At 43.2% G+C, this 27,174-nt stretch overlaps 1 protein-coding gene and 1 long non-coding RNA gene across 12 annotated transcripts in view; one reads left to right on the top strand and one right to left on the bottom strand.

The window, feature by feature from the left end:
* The window catches only part of Ebf1 (EBF transcription factor 1), a 382,353-nt gene extending 357,616 nt beyond the window's left edge, over positions 1 to 24,737 (bottom strand). For 4 of the 10 annotated variants that reach the window (XM_071612010.1, XM_071612011.1, XM_071612012.1 and 1 more), the window contains exons 1-5: positions 16,725 to 16,912; positions 15,917 to 16,073; positions 15,303 to 15,366; positions 14,578 to 14,633; positions 4,060 to 4,133 (exon numbers count right to left, since the gene is read on the bottom strand). In XM_071612010.1, coding sequence (XP_071468111.1) covers positions 4,060 to 4,133; positions 14,578 to 14,633; positions 15,303 to 15,366; positions 15,917 to 16,073; positions 16,725 to 16,897 — 524 coding nt within the window. In that variant the 5' untranslated portion in view covers positions 16,898 to 16,912. Of the gene's footprint in view, positions 1 to 4,059; positions 4,134 to 14,577; positions 14,634 to 15,302; positions 15,367 to 15,916; positions 16,074 to 16,724; positions 16,913 to 18,196; positions 18,415 to 24,562 lie in introns of those variants that run through there. The other 6 variants (XM_027938660.3, XM_071612014.1, XM_071612015.1 and 3 more) reach the window with 3 other exon arrangements.
* Positions 19,126 to 25,995, top strand: LOC139705747 (uncharacterized). 2 transcript variants are annotated; one of them, XR_011707550.1, is made up of 2 exons: positions 19,126 to 19,773; positions 24,047 to 25,995. It is a non-coding gene; the product is annotated as an uncharacterized lncRNA (long non-coding RNA). The 2 variants fall into 2 exon arrangements; XR_011707549.1 differs by having other exon boundaries at positions 23,182 to 25,995.
* Positions 25,996 to 27,174: the final 1,179 nt, after the last annotated feature.

Raw genomic sequence — 27,174 nt, 5'->3', positions numbered from 1 at the left:
TAGCCACAGCCTCTTCTCTTTCTACACGTTCACTCTTACCAATCCCACCTGAGCCCATAACTTCAACTCTCACCATGGGGAAAAGACCTGTGAGTTGGTTACCTTTGACCCTTTGACTCTCTTTCCAGGTCCAGGCCACAGGTCCACCCAACTGCAGACCACTCCACACAGAAATTCTGCCTGACTTCCAACATTCCTTCATGCACCTGTTAAAATCCCTCATCCAGCTCCCCGCTCCTGTGATCACCTACAAGTATTTAGTCCCTCTTCTGGACAGGCAGAGCTCTCTACCTCAACCTTTTATCATGTTCAACCCTTTCTAGGGTGAAGTCTAGTTGTCCGCTTACAGGTCTCAGCTTCCAGGTGAACTACAGCTCTCTTACTGTAGGATCCATCTCTATTCCTTGAAGATTTGCACATAGAAGATGCTAAACAAATGAATGAAGGCATCCTTAACCACCAAAATGGGAATGCACAAAGTCTTTTCTTGCTTCAATACATAGTTCACTTCCTTTCAATAATCTCTTGTCATCATTCACCCTGAGAAATGATGTGTCAATATTTAGCTAAACACTGCAGATATTGCTGATACTGCTTCCATTAATACTATATACTACTAACAATAATAATAGACATTCATTATGGACTGTATCAGGCACTATGATAAGCAATTAGAAGGATTACAGCATTTAATCTTCACCACCACATGGGAAAGTTAATATTAAAACCTCAAAGAGAACCCCAAAGGAAGCACAGTGTATACAGGATGTCACCCAAGTGGCCATGGCTCAGACCAAGGGCTAGGCCAACTTCTCTGAAGAGCCAGGCTCTAGTGAGTGTCTAAAGGAGGAAATCAGACTAAGCCAGTAAAAGAGGAAGCAAGAAAAAGCACATCAAGGTACAGGGCTAGCTTTGAGAACACTTGGTCATACAAGTAACCAAGCACTAAAAACTGGAAGAATGCTTTCCTAAACGGGGAACCTACCCACTGCCATTGTCCTGTGTACTACAAGTGGAGAAAACCTACTTCATCTAGCCTTCCCCAGATCACTGAGAACTAGGTTCACCTACTGGGCAGAGCTCCTGTTTTCCAATCACATTTAAACACTGGATGTCAGGATGCCTTTAGAAGCAAATCTCTTCTAGAATCTTACTCTAAAAAGTCATTCATGGATTCATATTATTTGAAGAACATCACCACCAGGTATCAGTATAACGTAATCGGGATTGGTATGCCAGATGCCGATTCACCAAAAAGGCAGAAACTCTCCCAGAATGCTGCAGAAGAGCTCCATGTCATCAAGCAAGAAAGGTTTGTCTCCAAGTGGTAACAATTATAATCCAATGGTGGCAGTTCTTTTAGCCAACTCACGCAATGGGGTCAGCTTTTCTATAGAACACAATAGGTTTTAAAATTTGCAACACCTCAGATATAATTCTGTTTTTCTTTTTTTTCCTTTGCTTGCAACAAAACAGAATCATACCAAGCCCTTTCTTGTCGATCTAAATTCTGTGTCTCCTTTACCATAGCCAACATACTATAAATACACAGCTTTTGTGACATCAACGCAAAGTTTTATTGTGCAGTTAGCTTTGATAGAAAGCACTGCAGAAAGTTGTTTAGAAATTAAATATCTAAAACAAGCTATTTTAAAATCCAGGGCCCTCACTATTTCATGTCTGCAATGAAGAAATTTCATCTTGGGGAGAGCAAGCTGTCTTTCACACCATATGGCTAATGGTGGTGCATAGCAATTAGCCAGGCTGATTAATGGTGAACAGACTCTAATTTTATGCTTATAATTGAGCCTGCATTTGCACCCCTGGTGCAAATTCAGCACATCCCAACTTCCACTTACAACAGGCAAGAAATCAAGAGAAATAGGATGGTGTGGAAAGTGAGATTTTTTTTTTCCTAAAGCCCCCTAAAGAGCATCAGATTTGCAATTTAAAAGACTGTTAGCCACACAATAGATGACAGGTTTGTGTAATGGGGTCATGGCGGCCTGGTAAACAAACAGTACCCCTTACACATCTATAGGCAGCCAGGAAAACTGTAATCTGTAACATTAGCAAGATGACATTTTGAATATGGCTTTTCCCTCTTAGCCTCCTGGTACAAACAGCATCGTTTGCCTTCAGTGGCTTGAGAATTTTATTTTTGCTATTTTTATGTTTCTGAAAAATAGAGAGAACATCAGCAATAAAGCACACCAACCAGCATAATAAAGCACTTTGGACCAATGAATTTTAAAAACAAGAAAAATATAAACTGCATTAATAGAGGGTAGGCCTGTGTGTGAAAGGGATAATATATCTTTAAGTATTTCAAGAACAGAATTATTTCTAGCATAGACCAAACGTGCAGATACGAGATGCAAATCTATGATGTATAGATATTATTTGGCCTACTGGTTGAGATCCATCTTCCTGTCTCTTTTCTATTTTGCTAGAATCACACATAGAGGAACACGGAAAATTCAGTCTAATGACATGCTAATTGTAGGAAGCTAAAATAATAGAGAGATGATGGGAAAACAGGAAGACAAAGGAGGTCACATTTTAATGCTTTTCAAAATGGATTTTACTCATTTAATTCTGAGAGGTGCAACTCAGCTTTATTATACAATCATTATATGAAGCATAACCCTAATTTTGGCCTCATCATAAAACAAATCCATGACCACATTTTTGGATTCTGCTACTGCTTTAGAGAAAAACAACATATTTTTGGAATAATTAACAAGTTGTACAGATCACTGAAGTGGAAACTTGTGAAAGTTCTATATATTTTGAAATAATATATTAGAAGCATTTTTTTTGAAAAGGAAAAAATGAAATTTTTATAGACATGGAAGAAGTTAATATTTGGGATTTCACTCAGGAAGCACATTAAGCCCTTGAGTTTTATTTCCACCTGTAGAGTCTTAAGATGGCTTTCCCCCACAAGTCCATGAGCAGCATATAAGGGCCACCCATGCTGAGGTGGCAGCTGAAGTCCCAAACCAATTGGTCAGTAATAGTAGTAGCCAAGCACGCCTTATGCCAGAAGGAGGCTGTGTAGCTAATAAAGCAATTAGTAGCTTCTCTCTGATGCACAGTGGCATCTAAATGCTTTATCCAATTATTCAGAATATATTGGGAGCAAAGTGCTGGTATTATTTTACAAAGAATAAGAATAGGAGTTAAAAGGCTATTCCCTGGTCTATTCTCTCACATGTGGAGGTACCAAGGGTCTCATCCCTGTTTTCAAATGTAGCTTTAGTCTGATTGCATGCAAAAGAAAAACATGAGTAGGATGAATTTTTGGACTTTTTAGGGGTTCATCTTTGCTATCCTTCCAAAGGCTCAAAGCTCACAACCTCTAAGAAATATTCGCTACAACATCAATTACAAACAAAGCAGCTAAGAGATAAGATGTAAGGGGGAAAAAAATCACATTCAGTTTAAGGAGAAATGATGTCTAAGTACAGATGTTCATTCTGGGGGTGGGGATACACTTGACCACTGAGCCACCCCACCCCAGCCCTATTTTGTATTTTATTTCGAGACAGGGTCTCACTGAGTTGCTTAGCACCTTGCTTTTGCTAAGGCTGGCTTTGAACTCACAATCCTCCTGCCTCAGCCGCCCGAGTCGCAGATAGTCATATTTTTAAGTGGGAGAATTAAAAAGTAAAAACTATAACTTTCAAGTTTACCCAAACAGAAGCCTCTGTGGCTTCAGTAGAATGCTTATTCATTTTACTAACAATGCAGTTGAGTGCCTATATTAACATTAAAAGGGTTATATTGCATCTTATTCAATTGAAAGGAAGAAAGGGAGGACAGTGAGATATCAAAATGGAGTGGGTGTCTTTCAGAGCAAAATCTAATAAATAATTGAGAACCACTCTTACACGTGACACATGGACTGCCAAATACTTCTAACAATTCTTTTCAGATTGTCGATTAGAAGCAAGATAAATGTATACCCCAAAATCAAACTGAGCTCACTTACATTTGGGATACTAATTCATCTTCTCTTGGCTAATTAAAGAGAGAGACCAAGGTTTTTCTTACCTGCACATGATCTCATGTGTGAGCAAGACTCGGCACATTTCGGGGTTCTTGTCTTGGCCTTCATACACTATGGCCTGAAAGCAAAGGTATGATTTTTAGCTATGAATGGAACCAAGAAGCAGAACAAAAATTATCTCAATCAAGGTCGCCACTGCTGAGGACCAATTAGCCCTTAGGAGCCAGAACCTTGCTGAGCTGATGGTTTCCAAAAACACTATTCAGGATCAACCCAAATTGAATGGAATAGGATATGTCCCTCTCTGTCCTATCAACCACCTTATTATGATGCACATCTTTGGATCAGGGTTTGTGATGGACTTCTGTTGTCAAGACAACCATAATTCTTTTTTCAATTCAGAATAAAAATAAGCCTAATCAATAAGAAGAAAAAAACCCAGAAGACTGAATAGACTGAGATACTATTTATTTAAATTACAGAAAAGCATACAGTTGCCTCTTGCTTTACTACTCCCAGCCCCAAATTTTAGGGTTCTAGTGGGGAGCAGGAGAAAACAAGTGTGGGTGAAGCTAAGGCATCCACTCACTGACTGCATCCTTTTACAAAGGATTCAATCAATCAGGGAAAATCCCTCTTCCCACCATAGACTAAAAAAAAAAAGGCCCTCTCACAGGGTGCACACCCACCCAAACAGGAATACTTGCTAGCATATGCTGGGTGTGGTGGTTAAGCCACAGAATTATCTCCCTACATTACAAATTGCCTCTCACTCTCAAAATCCCAAACCACCTCACCAGCCAAGATGTTTTTGTCTATTTTTGTAATGTGTGCACAAACATTTTGCTTCCACAAAGGTTCCCTTAGACCTCAGCTTCCTCACAGATCTACATGTTCATACCTGGCCCAAAGAAAAACACAGGGCTATTAGCAACACAGTATTCTGCACAGGGATATTTTTAGCTAACTTAACACTGCATCACTGAATAATACTAATATCACACAGCTTCAAATCGTTAATAAAATTACTTTCACACATTCACATAACCCTCAATTTCTTGGTGACAAAACTTAAATTAGCCAGAGACTATTATGTAGCACATAAAAATGCTGCACCAACTAACTGGTAGTTGGCTCTAATTTACTTTGTTTTTGATGCTGGAACATTCAGAATATGCAAATGATGGGTACAGATTAAGACCCAGTGTGTAAAGATCCTTAGAAGAGATCCAGGTTATTATATCTAACCAGGTGGAAAAACAAACTTTGCAACAAAGTAAAAATTGAGGAGGAAATATTTCCCTACCATTGGCCCAATCAGAATCTTTTTTTACAGCTAGGCTATCATAACCATATAGGGTTTTTAAAAAATATTTTTACTTTGACATAATAGTAGACTTACAGAAAAGTGGCAAGAATATGTAAAGAGTCCAGGATATTTTCTGCTCAGAGTCCACAAATGCTTGCATTTCACTAAGTTGGCTTTATTCTTTTCCCTTTCCTCCCTAAAAAAAATGTTCAGTAAACTGCAGACATGTCCTCAATATTTCAGCCTGTATTTTCTTAAAATGAGGAATTCTCTTACATAACCACCATACAATTATCTACATCAGAAAATTAACATTGATACAATACAATAATCTAATCTCTGGACCTTCTTGAGATTACCAATTACCCAATAATGTCCTTTACAGCAAAAGAAAATCCAATACTAATCACCGCATTCAGCTGTCATGTCTCCTCTAATATGAAACAATTGTGAGCCTTTGAATTTCTTGACATTGACATTTTTGAAGAATACGGGCCAGTCATTCTGCAAAACATCCCACTATTTGGGTTGATCTGAGTTTCCTCAGGCTCAGATTAAAGTGATGTACTTCGGGGTGGGAATGCTATGGGGGTGCTAGGGAACCCTCCCTATCAGGTCATGCTGTCCACCAGTGCCACTACTGGCAACCTAATCTCTGACCATTTGTTGCCTGCCATTCACCAGAGATCATCTGCCAGGTTTCTCCACTATAATGTTATCACTGTACCTGCGTAATTCATAACTATCTTCTGCAGAGATAATCTACATTATGTTAATAACTCTTATGCCTCAAATTTTCATCCACTGTTCATAGCACACAGATGATTCATTCCTTTTTTTTTTTTTTAAAGGAGGGTGCTGGAGATCGAACCCAGAGCCTTATGCATGCAAGGCAAACACTCTACCAACTGAGCTATATCCCTAGCCCATTTGTTTCTATATTCTTCAAAGACCTTTTCAAATTCCCAAGAAGTTGTTTTACTCAAAAAAATGCATTAATTAAAAATGCTCTGAAAACCAAAAAAAAAAAAGTCAGCCTGCTTTATTTCCTGTAATCATAGCTGAAAAAAAAATTCTTAAAAAACAGTAAATTACTGATTAGTTCTTATACATGGTGCTAAAAAATTCTAATGACGCATTTCTGCTAACTCCCATCATCACTAAATTCTTTGTATGTTCTCTTAATACTCTTGATAACCTTTGTTCCAACTTTAATATTTATCTTGCTAAACTAAAACAAGTAACTTGGTAAATAAATTCACAAATATTGGTGAGGTTTCCCTTATTGTTAAATAAAAAAAGTTATTTTGTTGTGGTTTTTTTTTTTTTTTTTGGGGGGGGGGTCCGTTAACTAGATTTTCTTATTCTGATTAGTTGTAAATGATATGAATATTACTTTATTGAAGCTATGATTCCATTTAAATCAGTGGGCCCATGATATCTGATTAAAGTTACACTGCACTGCAAATATATGCCCATTCCCCCAAGCAAATAATACGGATCGCCAGAGGTCCCATATTTTCTCTTTGGTAGCTGCACATCATTTGCTGAAGGCCTGGAGTCTCTGTAACACATCTCTATACCAAATACCAAACTGCCACTTCACTTCTGGCTGAAGAGTCAAAACAGAGAATCTTTCTCCAAATCAAGCATAGAAAAATGAAACCATGAGTGTGGATTTGCTTAGAAATAATTAGGAACTCTGGGAAGGAGTGAAGCTTGAAGTTTCTGCTCTCCTTCTTGCACATGGATAGAAGAATACTTCTCAACACTTAAAGGCAGAGAGAAAACAGTTGTTTTGTGACTTCTGAAATAAAAGCAAAGCAAAACTTCATCATGGACTAGGTCTGAAATCCTGTATCTAAAGTGAACTAGAGCCTCACTGTAAGGGGGGTTAGCTTTCCAGTGGAATTCAAAGACAAAGCCACTCCAACCCCACCCAGCAGTTTTTGTTACTGCAAAGGCTTATTAAACACACACACACACACACACACACACACACACAGTCATCCTATGGATCGTATGGGCCCAGAAGTCAACAATGCAATGAGATCCAATATATAATGATATGATAAACTTATTTGAGTTAACATTTCCGAGACAGAGTGGCAGCAATAAGACAGGCTTAAAAATGTCACCAAGTTCTCCCTTCAGCTTGCACCCCCAACTGAAAGCCCCTCTTCAAACTCTACCATCTATATTTAGCACGCACACATCAAAACTGGCTCAGAGTTAAGCAAAGCTTAATGGGTTAAGCTCAGAAGGATGGGGATCCTCTCACACCAACTTAGGGGAAGTTTCTGCCATTCTTCCTAATTTAAATATGCACTTTGCAGGGTCTGAGTAAAGCTGGTCCAGGCTGGGTCAGCTGGGAGATCCCAGGAGCATATAAACAGCATTGACTATTTTAAGTGAAACCATTTTAATAGACAGCTGGTTTAGGGCCCAGACAATGGGACACCAAGAAGAAGGCTTATTGTCATCCTCCACAGTAAATCATGTGTCTGCTCCCTGGGAGGAAGGTGTCTGCTGTGAGAGCGGCAAAGACAACAGTGGTTTAAATAAATCAATGTGTTTATCAGAAGTGAGGCTGAGAAGGCTGCTGCAAAGATGGGCAGCAGAGGGAGAGAAATTATACAAAAATATGTTATTTAAATAAATCAATTGACGGTGAATCAAGTTGAGGTTTGTAACTTAAGAAATAAAAAAATACAGTATCAAGTGAAAATGATGTTGACATTAATCCTGCCAATGGCAAATAAATCCCTTAAGGCAGTAGGAATGCATGTCCAGGAAGAAAAGTAAAATTGTAAATAGCAATAAGTTTATCTCAACTTGAAAATCCTGGTGACATTGATAAACAAAGTAGAGCAGATTTCTTTTTCTGATGCACCAGCCTTCTCTTTCTAAATAGTGTCCTCTAATGATCAGTCAGAAAATGAGATAGAAAATATTGCATATTATTTTTAATTCCCTCTTTCAGATTGAGGTGGGTTTTGTTTGTTTCTTTGTTTTTGTTTGGGGTTTTGCTTTTTTTTTTTTTTTGTAATGAACTAAATAAATTTTTTTAAAAAACCAGGAGCTGTTAAACTTTCACATTCTTATGCAACAACAGTGCTGCAAGTTTTACCGGTAGAGGATAAAATACCATCAATTTCAAATGCTCGATTTATAAGTTAACCTGCAACATCTTTCGAAACCTGTTGCTCAAGACACTAAGTGTGCCTCAATTGCCACTGTTTTAGAGGGCACCTTTGAAGTCCAGGTTCACCCTTGCTTTTCTAAAGTATCACCGGCTCTTAAAAGTGAACTAAAACTTACTCTGGATAAAGACCACACAGTAAAACGAAAAATACTCAGTGAAAATACACCAGGATCACACTTCAATAGGATGCCAAAGGAAGTACAGAGAATTGAGCAGGGCTTCTCTTTGTTTACTTTTCTAATAGTTTTAACTCTTTGTGTTCCAGCCCCCCCCCCCCCAAAAAAAGGAGCAAGGAGAATACTTTCTACATTGGCACAGCAAAATCTGAAAGGCTTTTAGAAACAAAATGCTGAGCCTTTCTTAGTTTGCAACCAAACAACAGAAAACTTCTCATCTTTAGTTTAAAAAAAAAAAATGAAGGAAGAGATAAAGAAAAAGGAAGATTATCTAAAACTAACAAAACTCGTATTTTTCCACTCAAATCAAAACTTTGAAAATTTTACTCTTTTACCCATACACAAAATAAAAGGCCAAATTTAATTTGTCACCTTAGAGACTAAGTTCATGGACATACAAAGTACCTCCTTCATCCAGAAGTGAAATATCCTCTGAATATAAACTGTCAACATGCCTTTGGCAGCAAATTACAGAGAACTGAACTAATCAAAAAATAATATGAACACCTACAATATCAACACACTATAATAATCAACCAAGTTGCACTGCTTGTCATTTAAAAAAAAAATCACTAGCTGATGTGGTCCTAGAAATTACTAGTAGGTAAAGAAGCCCTAGTTAAGAATTAAACTGTGCCAAAGAAAACCCTACAAACCTGACATTTCATAAACAATTGTGTCAAACAGCAATATGACATTAATAGTGGGATAAACTAAAATAAAAAATTATTTTGCTTCCGTTAGCAACTTCTCTACTAGTGAACAAATCACAAAGATGTAATTTCAGCTCAACAGCTAAGCAGGCCCATTTTCAGAAGTGAATTTGGAAAGTTGCAAAGGAATTATATCATATTCAGTATGCTGTACAGTTACAACACAGCCCTGAATAAAAAGCCAATGTGTACCCAATGTAGTGGGCTTTAGAATGCATTTCTCCTGTCACAAAGAAACAAAACTCCTATGCTATCCAAATGCCCCAGAAAAAAAATTTTTTTAAATAAATCATATCAATTCCACATTACATTTCTTTTCCTAACAGTAATAAAAGATATTTTGGTCATTTGGTAACTGAATCTACATCCATATTAATAAATACAATTGATTTTTTTCCACCAATGAGCAATGATAATAACAGAGCAATGATAATAATGATAATAATAATAATAAAATAATAATAAGAGAAGATAAGTTATTAAGCACTTAGTATGTGTCAGTCACTGTTCTAAGCCCTTTACATGTATGAATTAATTTAATTTCCACAGCAGAAGTTCCAGGTGAGTACTATCATTATTCCCATTAGTCTGGTTCCAAAAGCTTATATATTTTAATTACTTGCTAAGACCAAATCTTTCTTGCTCAACAACTATGTCAACAATTCACCAATGTCCAAACACTCCTTCATCCCTCTCAGCAATCTAAGTAAAGACAGACATAACAGACTGTATAGTCATACAAGTTCGATAAATGCATCCCTACTAATATGTTCGTTTTTAATGCTGTTCAAACATTCACATGGAAACAGCTCTAGCGTAAATATCCCCGAACAAATGGCTGTATATTATCCAGGAGGGAGCAGTTGGACCGCCAGACTGGGGAAGTACTAGGCCATCTGGCTCCGGCAATCTCTCCAAAACCATCAGCTTTGTTTTCACCCCCAGACTCCAAACAACACATTTTCCACTGTGATGAGTTTACATTTTCCCAAACACAGGTCCTGATCATGCATAAAAATTCCAAACTTCTTCATTCCTCTATGTGCAAGGAAATTTAAATCACCTGCATTTTTGACATGTTACCATAGGAGACAGAAAGCTGCTGAAATGTGGCCCTTGATTACAAACTTGGTCCAATCTTTTTTTGTTTCTTTCCCTAAATCTGTGGAAGAACCTCTCTGCTGGACTAGTGAATTTCTTGGGAGCTTACTGATATATTACAAATGTGTTTATCTACCAATGAAGAGCCCTAAACTGAGAAGGTTGTTAATCAAATATGCATAGCTGTGGCAGGATATAATAAAACAATCAATAGGAAAAAAATGCACTTGCATCAATAACTTAAAGTACTGGGAATATCAAAACAATATTTAAAGAAGCCTGGCTGGGAGAAAGAATCTGACAGCATTTGATTATTGCACCTTGGACCCCCCACTGTGTGTCCCTCCAAAGCACATCTCCCACCTTTAAATCCATACATACAAAAGTTTAAGATGATAACTGTTTTCCCTTCTCAAAAAAAAAAAAAAAAGCTTTTGTTTGGGCAGGGAACATTTTGTTTTTGATAAGTTTATGAAATTTGATATTCTTTGAGTGTCACTGAAAAAAAAATGTCACTCTTGAAGCAAGATGGTAGGAGGGGAGATAATAATGTTTTGGTTTTTAACTATTTAATGATAAATACCTCACTGAAACAATCCCAGAATGTAATCATATTACAAGTAGTAGACCAAAATCTGAAATAAGGCATTTTGAAACTCTGACCTCCTCTGCTGGGTTCATCTGAACTTCTGCAGTAGATACTGTTACTTGGATGCAACAACCATAAACTTCTGGATCCTACAGGGCTTTTTTGCATGATCACTAATAGAATACCAAAAACAGCAATGACATGAAAACAATCTATTTTTGGTCCAGCTAAACTTGGTTTTGAAAACCCTTCCCAAAAGCAAGACTTTTATTTTTCCAGTTGGCGAACAATATTTTTAAGATATTATGTCCTATGAATTTTACAAAGAAGTCTTAGCTGTAAGGAGCCTCAGAGCCTTACACACTCACTTCTATTGAAGCTTCTCCTTTCCTGATAGAGTCCAAAATTAAGAGTCATTATACAAAATAGTCTAATAAGACACTTTGAAAAGGTGTGAAACTCTGTGTCATATCAATACATCTTGGTTGATTGAATACATTTCTGTTTGATCTCAATGCTGCTAACTCAAGATCAGGAACAATCTATGAAAATGTAGAATGCACAGATAGTTTTGCATGTTGCCTGCCCAAGACTTCTTTTGAATTTTAATCCCAGCTTGGGAGTTAAGGATATGACATCATACATACAAAGCCATATCTCTACAACAAAAATGTTTTGATAAACCAACAACTAAGAAGACACTTGAATAGTGGCCAGGTATTCCCTCCACAATTTATGATGTCATCAGAACCCCTCACATCACCAGAAGTATTTTACTCTACACTCTAAAATCAAAATCTGGAGTCTATCAGGAAGAATTTCCCAGGGGGAATAAAAGTAACCATTTAATTAGTCAGTTCATATCAAGCCGTATTTCTGACTGAAAGGTCCACTGTGTGTTTAAGTAAAATAAAAAAAAATGAAAGAAATTTAAAATCAGACTGGGCATTTAATTATAAAATAATCTCAAGCCAGATGAGGATTTACTGCTTTACTCTCTAAAGCTACATATAAATATTATGTCACAGCTAAGGAAAGGTAGACTTCTTCCTGCTGATCTACCTGCTTTTTGGAGACTACTGTATTAAATGTATACACAAGTAGATAACCTACTTTCAAACCTGTTACAGCATGTAATCAAAGAATAAGCAAATGGATAATGAGCAAGAACTGACTTTCAAATCAAAAGCTACAGAGAAGGTGGTTATTTAAACAATTACTATGAAAACAAACAGGTATGTCTTGAAATATCCCTTTTCCTTCATATATTTTACACTAACTTAGACAATTACTAAATCTTTTTTTTTCAGGTTACTCCTCACCAAAATATATAATTGCATACATCTATAATTTTAACTTTCAGAAAGATGTCACATAGAGTGAATGCCTTTCTCAGATGGGCTATCATTAAAAATAAAACTATATCTTGTTCTCACTCCTCCCTCTCACCCTCCTTCTCTCCTTCCCTTCTTCTAGAATTTATGATGATACAAATGATCGAAGAATGACTTTAGCTGCAGTTTCCTTAAGCTCTATGACCTTGTTAGTAAAGTATTTGACGTATTGCTTTATGAAAATCAAAAGATTATTCTCCCATCATAGTGTGTAAAAGTCAGTTCATTTCAGAATGGAAAAATCAATTCTTGGTGGCACATTTTGTTTAGACAGATCTAAAATAAAGTTTTGAGGAGGTTTAACTCATATAGAATCAGTTCAAATTTTGTGCTCCTTAAAACTGTGCTGCCTAGAATTAACATTTCAGTGGTCAGTGTTGTACAGACGGGTCTTATATACTTATCTATGTCTATTAGCTTTTTACCTTTTAAAAAGTAAATCCTAATAAATACATATGGAATATGAATTAAGTTTGCACTCTCCCCCTTCTTTTCCCCCTCTGATAAGAATGGCAGGAAAGGATATCCAGGGTATCAAAGACAATTTTTGAAAACAAAACTCCACTTAAGATATTTTTGTTTCGAGATTGTTAAAAAAAAAAAAAAAAGTTACTGAAGTCAGGCTTTTGTGTTTCTGCTTGGAAAGAAAAAAAAAACTTACCAAAACACATAAACATATAATTATGCAAGATAATTATCCTATGCAATAATCAAATCCATTAAAGAAAATAAGACCAAGCCTGAAAGTATAAATGGGAATTTACTCTGATCTAACAAATAAGTAATGAGCAGAATCTTCAAGAAGGGCAAATCTTTTAAGAAAATAACATGAGGTCAATTTCAATAGATATTTATTCTTCTTTAAAATACATTTCATACCCTCTTGTTTTCTACTTAGGTCACAATGAAATATGAGAGCAGTCATCAAAATTAGATGTTATTAAGTTGGTTCTTGTTGAGTGTATTTTAAAATTACCAACAGGGAATTAGTGTGCACTTTGGACAACATATTTAAGCCATGCATCTCTAAAAGCAGTTTTTAAATAAGCATGCATACCCTGATTTCAAGCTTTCTAAGCCAGCTTTTGAGAGAATATCTCCTCCCTTATTTTAAAGGGAACATTTTAAAATAACAATCAAGTAAACAAGTTGTAACCCTCTTACTAAATGCTGGTAGTACACAATGAATAACTTTTCTCTTTGTTCTGATTTCTTTTCCCCCACCCTATAAAGCTGTCTTCCTATTTCTGCTACTAAGTTCTGCAACTACCTAACCAGCTACTTCATTCTGAAACTAAACTTTTTCTTAAAATTAAGAAGGGGAGAGCTCCTGCGCCTCATTAAAATGTCAGGCCTCTCTTCTGACTCGGCTCATAATTGTATCTTTTAAACCATAACTCAACCTTAATGTATACTGCCTGACACCGCGTGTTGGGAGCTTAGGAAAATGCCGTCTATGTACCTTTAAGACCGCAAGCTCACTCATGCTGCCTGGCATCCTGCCAAACTTTGAGGCAAAAGCGGGAGGGTTTTTGCAAAATATCCTTAACAATTGTCGCTCCCTGTTCCAACTCTGCCCTCCACTACCACCCCCCTTTAAAAAAAAAAAAAAAATCTGTGGAGTGGTCATCTGTGCCTGGCCCTCTCGCCACTCCCGGAAAGCCGCCTTTGCCCCTAGCCTCCAACTCCTCAGCCCTGGGCCTCCCCTGCGAGGCCTGGTTGGCTTGGGTTTCAGAAGTTAAGCCCAAACCGCCCCAGAGCCCTTTGCGCCCCCTGGGGCTCTGGGGCCAAGTCAGAGGAAGTTCAGCCCCCATCCACTTCACTCAGCACCCTGCGGGCTCAATTCCCAAGGCCTGGGCTTCCCTTGGAGGGAAGGAGCCGTCGAGCTACGCTCTCCAGGCAGAGGCGCAAGTGCGCGCAGGGCTGGGAAGGCGCACCGGCTGCGTGGTCCCAGGTCCACACTGGCCTGGAGGGTTTGAGTTCCCGTCCTCCTGCTGTGGAGCTACCAGCTTCTTGATTCCCCGGAAATTTGTGACCCCAGCGTCACCCCCACAGCGAGGAATTAAGAAACTTACTTGTTTGGTCATGGAGTCAATGAGGCGCACGTAGAAATCCTGCTCTGTCCTTATCCCTGGGGGAAAGAGGAGGAAACGAAAGAGAATTAAATGAGAAATGAGAGGGATCAGTCGCGAGGGAAGGGGGCGATAATAACAAAACAAATCATAAGAACAACTAAAGTACACTCAACCACACGAATGGGGCAAGGGATCCCAGGCGAATCGGAACCCCCATCCCCGGAAAAGCACAGCCTGGACCTCCCTCCCCCAGCATCCAGAGAGTTGCCGCTGGCCTAGCCCAGGTGCTCTAAGAAGCTAGACGTAAAGCCTGTAGCTAGGAATGGAGCAGGACCCCCACTTGACTCTTGTTCCTTCCCAGGCAAGAGCCCTTCTGCGATCACCTAGAGCCATTAAGGCCACCACCACTGCTAACCTCGGGCCTGGGGTCTGGGCCACACTTAAGGAGCAGGCCTCAGAAAGGGGAGAAAGAAGACAAGTGGCCCAGAGAAGACTGGGCATTACACCTGGCCTCAAGTACATACTGGAGGGACAAAGCGGCCCTGAGGCCACTCCAGGCCTGTTCCGGTGAAACTTCCTAAGAGGAAACTCAGGAGAGGTAGGTTCACCTGCAGGATGGCGAACTGAGCTTCCCTGGGGAGGCTTTACTCCACCTGGAGATCCCCGAGTGCCCTGACCCTACATGGAACCCCAGGGTGCAGGCACAGGCAGGATGAGAGCCTCACCATTGCTGTAGAGGAGCTGGAGCCGGTAGTGAATCCCGTTATTGGTCTTTTCGCTGTTGGCTTCCTAGTTTGCAGCAGGACGCAAAGACACAAGAGACGCAGGAGAGAGGTCGGCGTGAGCGAGTGGACCAACTTCGAGGCAACTTTCCCCAAGCCGGGTCCCCGGGCCGGTGAGCCCCGGAGCAACAGAAAATGCTGCAAACTGTGATCCCTCCTTCGTTCCCATCCCAAACTGCTCTCTCTCCCCTTCCAGAAAATTCCGTGGGGCGCGAAGGGGTGATCCTCTTCCCAGGGCCTGGGGACGCGGGCCTGGGCCATCAGAGGCAGGCGCTGTGTGGTCTGGTAGTCGAGGACGAGTTCATCCCGGCACCCATGACAGTGGATTGTGAAGCCGGGCTCGCCTTTCTCCAGCTCTAGGGGCTCCACGCGAACTTTTATGGAGGAGGACCCCGTGAACTGGGAGCCCAGATTCGTCCGGGACGGGAAATGGCTTGGGAACCCCTCACAGGAGTGTGTTGTGAATGCTTTGCACTCATGGAGGAGCGCGCCTCCCAAGGCACCAGGGCCTGCTCCCCGAGCCGCGAACAAGGGGAGGAGGCGCTGCGCCCACTTACTTTTTCCTTCTCCACGAACCCCACAAAGGCTGTCCTCTCGATCTCCACGGGCTGGCCCTGTCTGTCGTAGAGAGCCAGGACGAAGTGGAAGAAGTTGGATTTGCGCAGATTGGAAGGCGGCTGCTTCTCAAAGTGAGCCCGGGCCAGACCCACCCCGCTGCGGCCAAAGAACGCAGAGTTAGACGGCAAAGCAAAACGTCGACTCGCGCCCCCCTTGTTACCACTACACACCCGAGAACCCTCAAACACCCACCTCCTCTTTCCCCAGTGGACCCCCTCCAGGACCCCTCAGGCCCCCCAGGAGTAGCCAACACCCAGTAGGCATGTCTTTGCTTGTGCTTGTCCTCCCTGCGGAGGGCAGAGCGCGTCCTCAAAACTCGCCAAAGAGGTGTGAAAGTTTTGTTTGGGTTTTGCGCGCTAGACAAACGCTATAAGCATTTTCTCCGACTTGAACTGCGCTGAGTTGGGGGGGAAGGAAAGTGGCAGTGAATGAGGTTTGAAGAAAAGAGCCCAAAGTTTACAATTTAGCGGGAGGGGGCATGGGAATGGGTTCCCGCTACTCTTTAGAATCTCTTGACTCAGGTACGTGGACAGGTGGGAATGAATGAAGACACGCTCCGCTTCTCGCTGCAACAGCCACCCTCCAGGAAACCTCCCGCGCCCCGGCCAATTACCGACGCCTAGCCTGGGGAAGCCAAATTTCCACCCCAAAACTTGTGCAGAAGAGTCCAGGATAGGACTCAGAGTTGGCGGGGGCGGGGGCGGGGTGGTCTCTGTGGGAGAAAGAACTAAGATGTTTTGTAAAGACCTGTCCTGGGAAAGTTTCTCTGCTCTGCAGAAATCCTCACAATCATTCCAGAAATCATAAGAGCCAGGGTTGCTGGCTGAGCTACCCCATTGGGAGACTGAAGGCTGGGGCTCCAGGGGTGCCGACTGCCACCGACAGCCCAACCTGCCAAACACAAGCGCACAGAGGCACATACATGCACAAACACACGGCGCACCGGACGCGCGCGCACGCGCGCGCGCGTACACACACACACACACACACACACACACAAACACACACATAACTTTCGTTTCCAGCCCAGTTACCCAATTCACTCTCACTACCAACTACCCCCAACCTTATGCTCGGCAGGGAAGGTAACAGTGCCGGGGACTCTGGTCTCCAGCCCCGGGAAGCTGGGGATGATGTAATTAGTCATCTTCCTTCTTTCCCTTCCGCACTCTCTGAGTCTGATAGGGCCTGGGGCCACCAGGTTTCCCACTCCCCTAAGCCCAACTGGTGGCCGGGAATTTAAAAGGGCACTGTTTCACGCTTGGGATCAGGAACCCCTGGAAAAGGGCATTGGGTGTGCCCAGGGAAGTTCTTCAAGTCAACCTCCAAGGGCAGTGCCTTCGGGCCACACTGTCTAGCATCTGGGGAGCTTTGAGTGGGAGAGGGGCTGGAAGAGGCCATGGTGACAGGGGGTGGGGAAGACTTAGGAGATGTCAGAATTAAAGTTGGGAGTTGCTATTCTACCGATGGACTAAGAAAAACTGAAGGTGAGAGAGAGGGAGGGAGGGAGAACCAGATAGGAGAAATAAGAGAAGACTCGAGGGAGAAATGGGGAGAGAAAAACAGAAGAGACAGAGAGGTAATGGGAAGGAGAAAGAGAGGAGAGTAGGGAAGAGAAGAGAAAGAAGAGTAAGGACAGAAGGAAGGGAAGATGAAGGTAAAGAGGAAAATGAAATGAAAGGAGGGAATTTAAAATAAGGGGGAAAGAGAGACGAGAAGGAATGAAGAGAAAAGGAAAGAAATGGAAGGAGGGGAAAGAAAGGAAAAGAAGGAGGGAAGGAAAGGGAGAAGAAAATAAAGTAAGGAAGAAAGAAAGAAAAGACGGAAGAAAAAGGGAAGGGAAGGAAGAAAGAAGAGGAGGGGAGAAAAAAGAAAAATAGAGATAGCCTGACAGAAAAGAAAGAACGATCACAAAACACAGATATCCAACAGCATGCTGGCGAGACGCCTCTTCTGGGTTAAAACAAAATGAAAACAGTCACAGAGGAGGCAGCGGAAAGTGCCGGCAAAGCGTGGGCTCCTCGCAGGCAGCTCCTGGTTCTCCGACCGCAGGCAACGATTGCAGCGCCGCCGGGGAGCGCAGAGCTCAGGCTGCAAGCAGAGCGCAGCAGCGGACGCAGCTGTGCGGCCCGGCCCCGGGGCAGCCGCGGCGGAAGCCGCCTCCCAGCTCTCCCGCTAGCGGCTAGCTCCCTCGGCCGCGGTCCCCGCGCGATACCCACCTCTGCGCCGCTGTGTTGGCGTCCAGCACCCCGGCGCCCTGCATCCACGTCCGCACCGCGTTCATGCCGCTACCCAGCGGCTCTTCCTTCATGCTGCTTCCACTCCGTTGGATGCTTTCCTGAATCCCAAACATGAAAACAACCTTTTCTTGTGGAAAATCTCCTCCCCCTCGAAAATAGAAAAAAAAAAAAAAATAGAAAAAAAAAAAAAGAAAGAAAACGCCAACCAGAGATTTTCTTTTCTTTTCTTTTCTTTTTTTTTTTTTTTTTTTTTTTTGAGTCGATGAACTCGCGCTAGAAGATCAAGGCGGGCTGGAAAGCAAATTTTTTAAAAATGTAAACCTTCGTTCAAAACAGCGATAACCCGGAAAAAAAAAAGGAGAGGATAAAAAAGAAGAAGAAGAAAGGGAAAATCCAACGAAAAGACCAAAATAAAAAAAATTAGAGATGTATGCTTGGCTGTTGGGGGTTGTTTGGTTGGTTGATTTTTGGTTTGGGTGCTTTTTTTTTTTCGCTTTTTTTTTTTTTTTTTTGCCTTTTTTTTTTTTTTCTCTCTCTCTCTCTCTTTTTTTTTTTTTTTTTTTTTGGTAGTGATCACAGGCCGGTGGAGAACAGGAGGGGCTGGAGTTTCCTTTTGTAGAGGTACCCTTCACTTGAACAAGCAGGAAGAAAAAAAAAAAAACCGTGATAGCAATTTAAGAAACAATAGACTCAACTCGCGCTGCCGGCTTTGCTACTTCAAGTGTCATTTTCCACAACCAGGCAAGTTTTTTCCTTTCTTTTTTTTTTTTTTTCCCTCCTTCTCTCCCAACCAAAGATGTTTCTTTCCTTTCAGTGCGTGTAGATGAGGAGGACGCTGGTTGCCGTAGACAGCTACACCAGAGAGGGTGGGGGGAAGGGGGGAAAAAGGGAAAGAGGAAGGGGGGGGAGGGAAAGAGAGAGATAGAAAGAGAGGACAGGGAGAAAGAGAGAGGGGTGGACCCTGCTGGATGGAGATTCTGTTTTCTCCTTGCTAAAATAGAAGTGATTTGCAGGCTTTCCCTATGGAATCCAGTTTGACTCTCCCCAGAGCTAAACACAGGCACACTAACCCCAAAGGGAGGAGGCGGGGCTCAAGCCTCAAAGCCCCGCCCCTTCTTTGCATAACGTCATTCTTCCGCCTCGCCGCAGCCAATCGCCGCTGAGGATCTGGCTTGCTCACGGAGCCAGGCCACGCTCCCTCATTAACATCCTTCTCCTGGTGGCGCGGAGAAGCCGGGCAAAGTTCCTTGCAAAGTGGCGAGCGAGGGAGCGCTGAGCAAGGCGTCTGGGCTGGGGAGGAGTCGGGTCGACTGAAGCGGAAAAGGGGACAGAAGGAAGGAGAGGGGGGTATGCTTTCCAGGGATTTGAGCTGGAGATCTGCATCCCGGCTATTGCTGTCCCTTAGCATCCTTGCTGCGCCCTGGGCGCGCTCGAGGCATACAGGCTTCGTTCTCCCAGGGCTGATGCCACGTCCTGCTCCGCAGTCCTGGGACGTCGGGGGCAAAAGTGGAGGAGACAGGAGAGCCCAGACAGAAAAAGCAGGACGCGTGTCCCAGGTGCCCACCTCTTCGCTTTGAGGCGGGGTGGTGGGATGGAATATGGGTCGCGAGGTCGGTGCTGGGAGCTTGCGGAGAGACACTGTCTCCACGCTGGGAGGGGCGGGTGAATTCAGGACCGCTCAAGTAAGGCTTTGTGGATCCCCTGGTAGTGGGGGACCCAGACTCTGAATCCAACCTGGCCTCTGAAACGCTTCTCGCTCCTCACTAACCCGAGGCCGGCGGTGTTAAGCACTGTTCTTACACGCTCACTTCTCTTGGGTTACTGTGAAGATAGGTGAACAGTGGGATAATGGGTCTCACTGCGACTGGGTCAGGGTGCGTTTTAAATTTTTTCTCAAATTCAGTCTCCAACTCCTCACCCCCGCTCCAAAGTAGTTTTTTTCTTCTTCTTTAGGAGAAACGACAACCACATCTATGTCTGATTTGTTGGTTGTTGCAGAATCTCTTCCTGTTAAAAGTGCGCGGGGCGGGGAGGAGGAGTAAACAAACCTCTAAATTCTGTTCCAGCGGTGTGGGCAGAGAAAGGGAGAGCTGGGGGAGGGAATGGAAAGAAGGAGGGGGAAGCCATGGAGGGGGGGGCGGGGGATAATGAAAGAGAGGGAGGGGAAGAATAAGAGAAGGAGAAGAAAGAGAGGGAAGGAAAGAGAAGAACTTGGTCTTCTACCTTTAGCATATATGCTTGTGGCTGGCAAAAGTGATGGCTAGATGTGGGTAGTGTGCCCCCATCATTTTTTAGCAGGTTGTAACCTCTAATAAGCACATGGTGAACTTCTGTTTCATTGGTCTCAGAGGAATTTAGCCAAATTTGCTAAAGACCCCTTGGGGGGAAATTCTCTGCCAGAAATCCAGGTCCCCTTTCTACTGGCGGCCTTTGGCCCTTTGATTTAGGAAGGGTCAGTGATGGAAAGGTACACATGCTTATGTTGAATGGAGGGAGATAGTTAAGAGTTAAGCTTTGTGCTTTTGGCACAACAGGAACGTGGAACCACTTCTTGATCCCTAAACTGGGTGAAAGCGTGTGTTCCAGGCCTGCAAATGCATGGCCACTATCTCCTTCGAACACTATCTCCTGCCCAGCTCTCATAGCACTTGTTCTGCACCTCTGTGTGTTGAGGACTTTCTTCCTGGTACCATAATTAATGTCATCTCCTCCAAGACACGCCTGAAGAGATTATTCTCATCCAGGGGGATCCCCATAGCATCTACCAGACTTCCTGGCATACAGTAGGTGCTCAAGAGAGGTATAATGGTAGAAACTGGAAGGGTGTCAGACTTGTGGAGGGAAATTAAATGTATAATTGAAACTGGCCTGCGTTTAAAAATAAATTTAAAATTTTGTATGTTTTTCTCTTGAAAAAAAAAAAAAACTTTCCAAAGCTCCAAGCTTAACCTGATGCTCCAGGCCCCAAAGATTCCCAGAGCCAACCCCTTCCCCCAGTTCAGTGGGGACCTTCAAGGTAGAGGGGTCAGGAAGCAAAGATCACCCCTCTTATCAATGAGTCCCAGATAGTTCTGGCTCAAGACCTATGCCTCCCTCTAATTAACTCCTTGAGCCTACAATTTACTATCCAGTAAACAGTCTGCAGGACTCCAAGTTGAGTGTGATGGGGTACATGGTGCAAAGATAGAGAACATACAGCAAAGGAACTGATCACTGGGAAAGGTGCCAGGGAAGGAGAGACACTGCTGTTCTGAGGTCCAGAATGAGCAAGACACACACATACAACAGAGGGATTTCTGGGGAGTCAAGCAGAATCTAGAAGCATCTGCAAAGGATGTGTTCATTGAGGTGTCTGAAACTGACTATCTCAACTGAGAAATTTGCACAGAGAAAGGAGCCTTCAGCAGCCCTATTCCTGCCCCCAGAGCCAAATCCCCAGGAACTAAATTAGAGGGAGGCATTTTTCATATCTGCCTGGCTAGAGAAGACAGAAAAATAACAGGGGGAGGGGGAACAGAAATCTTTTTGATAAGACTAATGCACTTTGGCTGTTACCTCACCTGGGGTGCTGACTATATTTTAATCAAGCAGAGTATTCATAGCTTTTCTTCTTCTGGATGTCCTTGTGCTTTCAACCTGGCTTTCCCAGACTGTAATAAATGTTTAAGTAGGAAGGAAGCTAAAAAGAGAAAGTGGGAAAGAGACATAGAGAGTGACAGAAAACTGGGAATGACACCCAGGCTAGCAGAGTAATAGCTTTCTTTAGTGAATTCTAAACTTTGAAAAGGAATTTCTTAAATACTTCTAAATCTCCCCCTCATGTGAGGTTGGCACCACCTCTAGAGACAAAGCCTTTGTGTAGGGGTGACTGTGAAGTGTGAATCCAGACTGCTTCCCTCCTTTTTACTTTATAGTCACATCTCCTGTGGAGATATGCATGCATGTAGGACCTGCAGTGCATTGCCTAAGATCTACGGTGTACCTGTGAGTTGACTTTAGTAGTTTATAAACTGGAATCAATACCCTAGTCATTTAGGGGATTGGAGGGTGGGGAGGCTTCTTGAAAATGCAGATTTCCAGGCCTTGTTCAGATTTGACCAATCAATCAGAGCCTCTGAGATGGTGCCTCTGGATTCATATTTAAAGATATTTGGATACTCTTGGTTTCTGATATATCATCTCAGAGAAAGAAGGGAGGGAGGGAAGAAGGGAGGGGAAACGAACCTATGCATGAAAAAAATAACAGCACACCGAGTTTCATCTGTATAAACTCCAAGGAGCCATTGGAGAGGATTGGCATTTCCAGGGAATGAAGTCTCTCCCTGAGCTTCTCGAAGTTTCTTCAACGCACAGGGGCAGCAACCACACTTGCCCGAATGTTCCATCTCGCAGGCGGGGCTGCACAGCTCTCAAGGTCTCCCGTCCCGAGGAAGTTCATGCCAGTGAACAAACCCCTCCTTCCCCATCCCTCGCCCCTAACTTCTACTCCTTGGTTGTACCAACCTTGTTGAGGCATAGGGGAATCGATTCCTTTTCCTGAAGAGCTTGAGTCTCCACAAAGATTTCTAGGGACTCAGGTAGAAACCTGTCCCTCATCCCCCCTACCCCCTATCTGAGAGAGAGTGAGAGAGAGAGAGAGAGAGAGAGAGAGAGAGAGAGAGAGAGAAATACAGCCTAACTAGGACTAGCAGAAAAGTCCCCGGAAAAGAGGGAATCATCTCGGCTCGTCCGCCCCCAGGAGGCCAGACTTGGGACTTGTCACTTAGAAAATTTCTTGAATTTTCGTTCCCCTACTAAAGGGGAACCTGTGGGGGGGGGGGGGAGCGGGGGATGGCCCCTCACCTTTGCCACTTGCTAGAGACTGCCCTGAGTGAGGTGGGAAGGCAGACGCCTCCTGCAGTGCGGGGAAGAGACTGGAAAGAGGAAAACTGGGTGACAAAGCTCAAACCGCAAAATCCCTCCAGGTGCGGCACGATCCAGAAATCCAGAAGAGTCGCCCCGAAACCTGAAGTCTGAGGCGGGGGCGGGGATGGACCGAGGTCCATCAGCTGCCCGCAGGGAAAGGGATGAGTCGGTGGCAACCCAGCGTCTGGGAAAGCCAGACCTGCCCCTGCGCAGCTCTGTGAGCGCCTGGGTTCCGCACTCCAGACGCGGACAAGAGCGGTCCATCACCGGGACCACCAGCCAGCAAAACCCTAACCCTTTCCCTCGGTGACCTCACCCTCAGCTCTTGGGGAACGCGTGGGAGCTGCAGGCCACAGTTCCACCGGAAATCCGGACTCTGACCCCAGTTTCCGACTCCCGCGATCTGCGGAGCCCCTTTGCTCACGCAGTCGGACACTACCAATCCCAGGAGCGCACCTCCCACCGCAGTACAGGCAGGGGGACTGAGGCCTAGAGAAGGACAAAGGTGCCCACAGACAGGAGGTAGAGACACGTAGGAGAGCTTAGTTTGCTAGGAGCAGGAGCCTGGGGCCAGGGGTTCTGACAAATCTCTCTCGGGTTTCCCGGGGCCGGGGTGGGGTGGGGTGGGGCGTCCCAGATAATAATAGATAATTTGTCGAAGACTTTACCAGCATAAATTCACTGAATTTCCATCACAGATCAAGAAAACAGATAAGGTCACTCCCATTTTACAGGTGGGGAAACTGAGAATCTATGAGGAAAGTGTTAAAAAAAAAAAAAAAAAGTGTCCAATACACTACACAGCTAGTACAGTTGCCAAACCACAATTCTCCAGGACCTGCGCTTTAACCGGGGGCCAAACCATTGGCAGAGTGAGTCTCCTACCCCAGAATGCTCATGGATTCCTTGGCTTTCCTTCCCCAGGGTCTGGGTTCCGTATTCAGGTTCACGGAAGAGATCGCGCAAGCCCCCTCCCACGGTGGGGGGTCGGACTTACAGCAGAGGAGAGAAAGAGGGTGCTGGGGAGTTCCCAAGAAAAGTCCTAAAGAGTGATCCGACTGAATGCGCATTCACGCTGTCAGCTACGACTACGCTTCTCTCCCGGCCCTACCGGGACAGGGAGCACCTGGGGCATCCAGCGCCAGCCCTTGACTGTTACATTTACTTGGCCTCCAGTCGGTCGTTTGTCCCAGTCCTAGCTGAGGTCTTAGAGTTCATACAAGCTTTCCCGAAAGAAACAAGCTAAACACAGGACTTTTGGGGGGACATCGGTTCGTCTATCAGAGGACGGAAATCTAGACACCTGCGAATGTGCTTTAATTGTCGTGACCATACGTAGCTAAAAGTTCAAGTTATTTTGAGTCCGGAGAATACAGTTGGGGACACAGCCGGGAATTATCTCATAGGTCCAAAGCTGTCAGAGAGCATCCCGAAACTCACCCTTCGGCCCTTGTCCATAGTCTGGGACCTTGAAATCCCGCTTCCTCAATAGAAGGCACTTCGGAGGTGGGAGAAGAGAGCTTTCCAGCAGTTTGGAAATTAGCATCTCCTACATAGCGCAAACTCTAGTAAAAGAAACTTGGGCCTGCGGAGTTTTGGAGAGGAACAGAGGAATCGACCGGTTTATTTACTTAGGAGAAGGGGGGAGAGGGCAAGTTTAGCAGGAGCGCTAGAGGTGACCGGGTGAAAAAAAAAAAAATGCGCTCCTATTTCCTTTGAGGCACAACTCCCTAGATATTTCCCAACACTGAGCGCTGTCCGCCTTTGCTATCTTTGAGAGATGCTTATGATTCGAGTGTGTAAATACGTTCCCAACGAAGGGTGGCTGCATATTTTGTGGGTCTGTACAGTCCGTGTGTGTGTGCTGGGAAGTGACAGCGTGCACTTAGCTGTTTGCGTGCGCTAGTGCTGGAGGAGGTAGAGGTACACACAAGCAAGAGCACACATGTATGTGGATAGTGTGTGCGTGTGTCAGGAGTCTAACTTGTGTAAGTGCAGTGTGTATGGACAGAAGTACTGTCTGTTGTGCAACAGAATCATACACATGTGTAGAACCTGAGTTCGTATGTGATTCGTGTGCACATTTGTGCGTGTGAAACCTAGCAAAGAACTCCTAAAAACTTAAGCCCGGCCAGAAGAAAGTTTAGCAGGCTGAATGCTGCTGACTGAGGGGCCAAGGGCAGGCTGGTCCCTTGGTTTTGCAGGTGCGGGGAACCTCCTGTGGAGCGCAGAACGCTCTCAGAGTCTGCAGGTTAGCGCCCAGCTCAGCTCTTGGCGGGCAAGGCCGGTCCCCCTGTCGGCCAGCAATTAGGAGGACTGAGATCGCAATAGTCCCTGCTGGACAGTTCCGAGCTCTTGATCATTTCTTAAGGACAGTTTCTGGTTATTGATGCGGTGTGTCCTAAAAGAAACCGCTTTAGGATTATTCGCTTGTGTATTTATTCTGTTTAACACTGTTATTATTTGGTGCCCGCGGTGAAGACGGTGCCAAACCTACCAAGAAGTCTCTGCCCCACCTCGGTGCGCAACTCTGAGCGCGTGAGAGATCTGCGAATGCCAGAATCTTCTCTTATGATGGAGCCATAGCGCCACCTAGTGTCTCCTAGCGTCCCCCGCGTTACCGCCACGAAGGTTGGGACCTTCCTACCGCTGATTTCCCATTCACTTTCACTATTTCTCTTTGAGTACACCTGCAAACACGCCTTGTGGCTGCCCCTTTGAACACCGCCAAAATGCTCCTTTCTCCACCTGGCAAAGGGGAGATGGAACTCAAAGGGCATCTTTCAAACCCTTCTAAGGCTCATGTCTGTCCCTAGTCCCTAATACTCATATCACATCGGACAATATTATTTAATAAAGAAAATATTGTTTTCTCTACAGTTTTTATTGTGACTTATCCAACATCAATAAAATCTAGTATTTATTTAGTGCATATTATGGAGCATCTTATACAATGTACTGCATCAAACACCCTACTTCAATATTATTTCCCATTTTACAGATGAAGAAACTGAAGCTAGAGAAAACAAGTGCCCATCCAAGGTCCCATTGCAGAACTTACCCCAAGCCTACCTGCCTGATACCAGAACCCACTTTTCTCAACCTCTGTGTCTTATAGACTTTTCAGCTCTTTAGTCACTGACTTTATGACAGAACAAGGCATAGAGTGACCACTCACTCATATATTTATGAACAAATGTACTATTGCCTTTTTCAATTTGATCTTCTAGAGTTGGGCTGGGAAAAGCATTGCAATTATCAGACACTTTGACTGAAATGTCACCACAATTTTTAATTCCCCCAAATATTCCAATCTTAATTAGTTACTTCGCTTTGTCCACAATTTCTTCATCTGGAAAAATAGGTTTACTGTGAGGTTAAGTGAGGGGGAAAAAAATTGAAGTGCTTGATATCAGTATTCAATAATTATAATGCCAAATATAATTGTTGATAGCTTAAAAACTAAAACAAAAAAATTAATCCTCATCACAGAGAATTCACTGTACATTTGAATATCTTTATTTTCATCTTGGAAATTACTTATGTGATAAAATATGTTCACTCTATGGTGGTTGGAGTGTTAATGTTAACCCTGCTTTGTTGTAAAAATTTCAGGTGCAGGGAGAAAAATACAATTAAACAGTAAATCAGCAGATTTTGCTTCTCACCCTTTCCTCCTGCTTTGTAGACTTTGGCCAAGAAAGATTGAAAGGAAAACTGTAAATGTGATTGTTATTCTGGAAAGTACAGAACCTTTTTTTTTTTTTTTTTTAGTTAGGGGAGATTCTGAGCTAGTTTGAGTTTTTCCCCACTCAAAAAACTTTGTTATTACCAATACATTAAAGTTTAAAAATATGTGTCTAAGCAAATGATTGTACCCAAATAAAAGAAACAAATGAGGTTTGTTTAAACATATCCCAGGCCTTTAGACATTTCCCCCAAAAGGATAAGTTTTAAAAGTTTAGGGTCTCTTTCTAGAATGACCCATTAATTTCTCCTGTTAGCAATTTAAGTGAAAATGAACTTTTCTGCCTAATCGGGCTGTAACTTTC

The sequence above is a fragment of the Marmota flaviventris genome, chromosome 5 (assembly GCF_047511675.1).
Source record: "Marmota flaviventris isolate mMarFla1 chromosome 5, mMarFla1.hap1, whole genome shotgun sequence".
In the NCBI taxonomy this organism is placed as follows: domain Eukaryota; kingdom Metazoa; phylum Chordata; class Mammalia; order Rodentia; family Sciuridae; genus Marmota; species Marmota flaviventris.
This window is presented reverse-complemented; position numbering and strand designations above follow the sequence as displayed.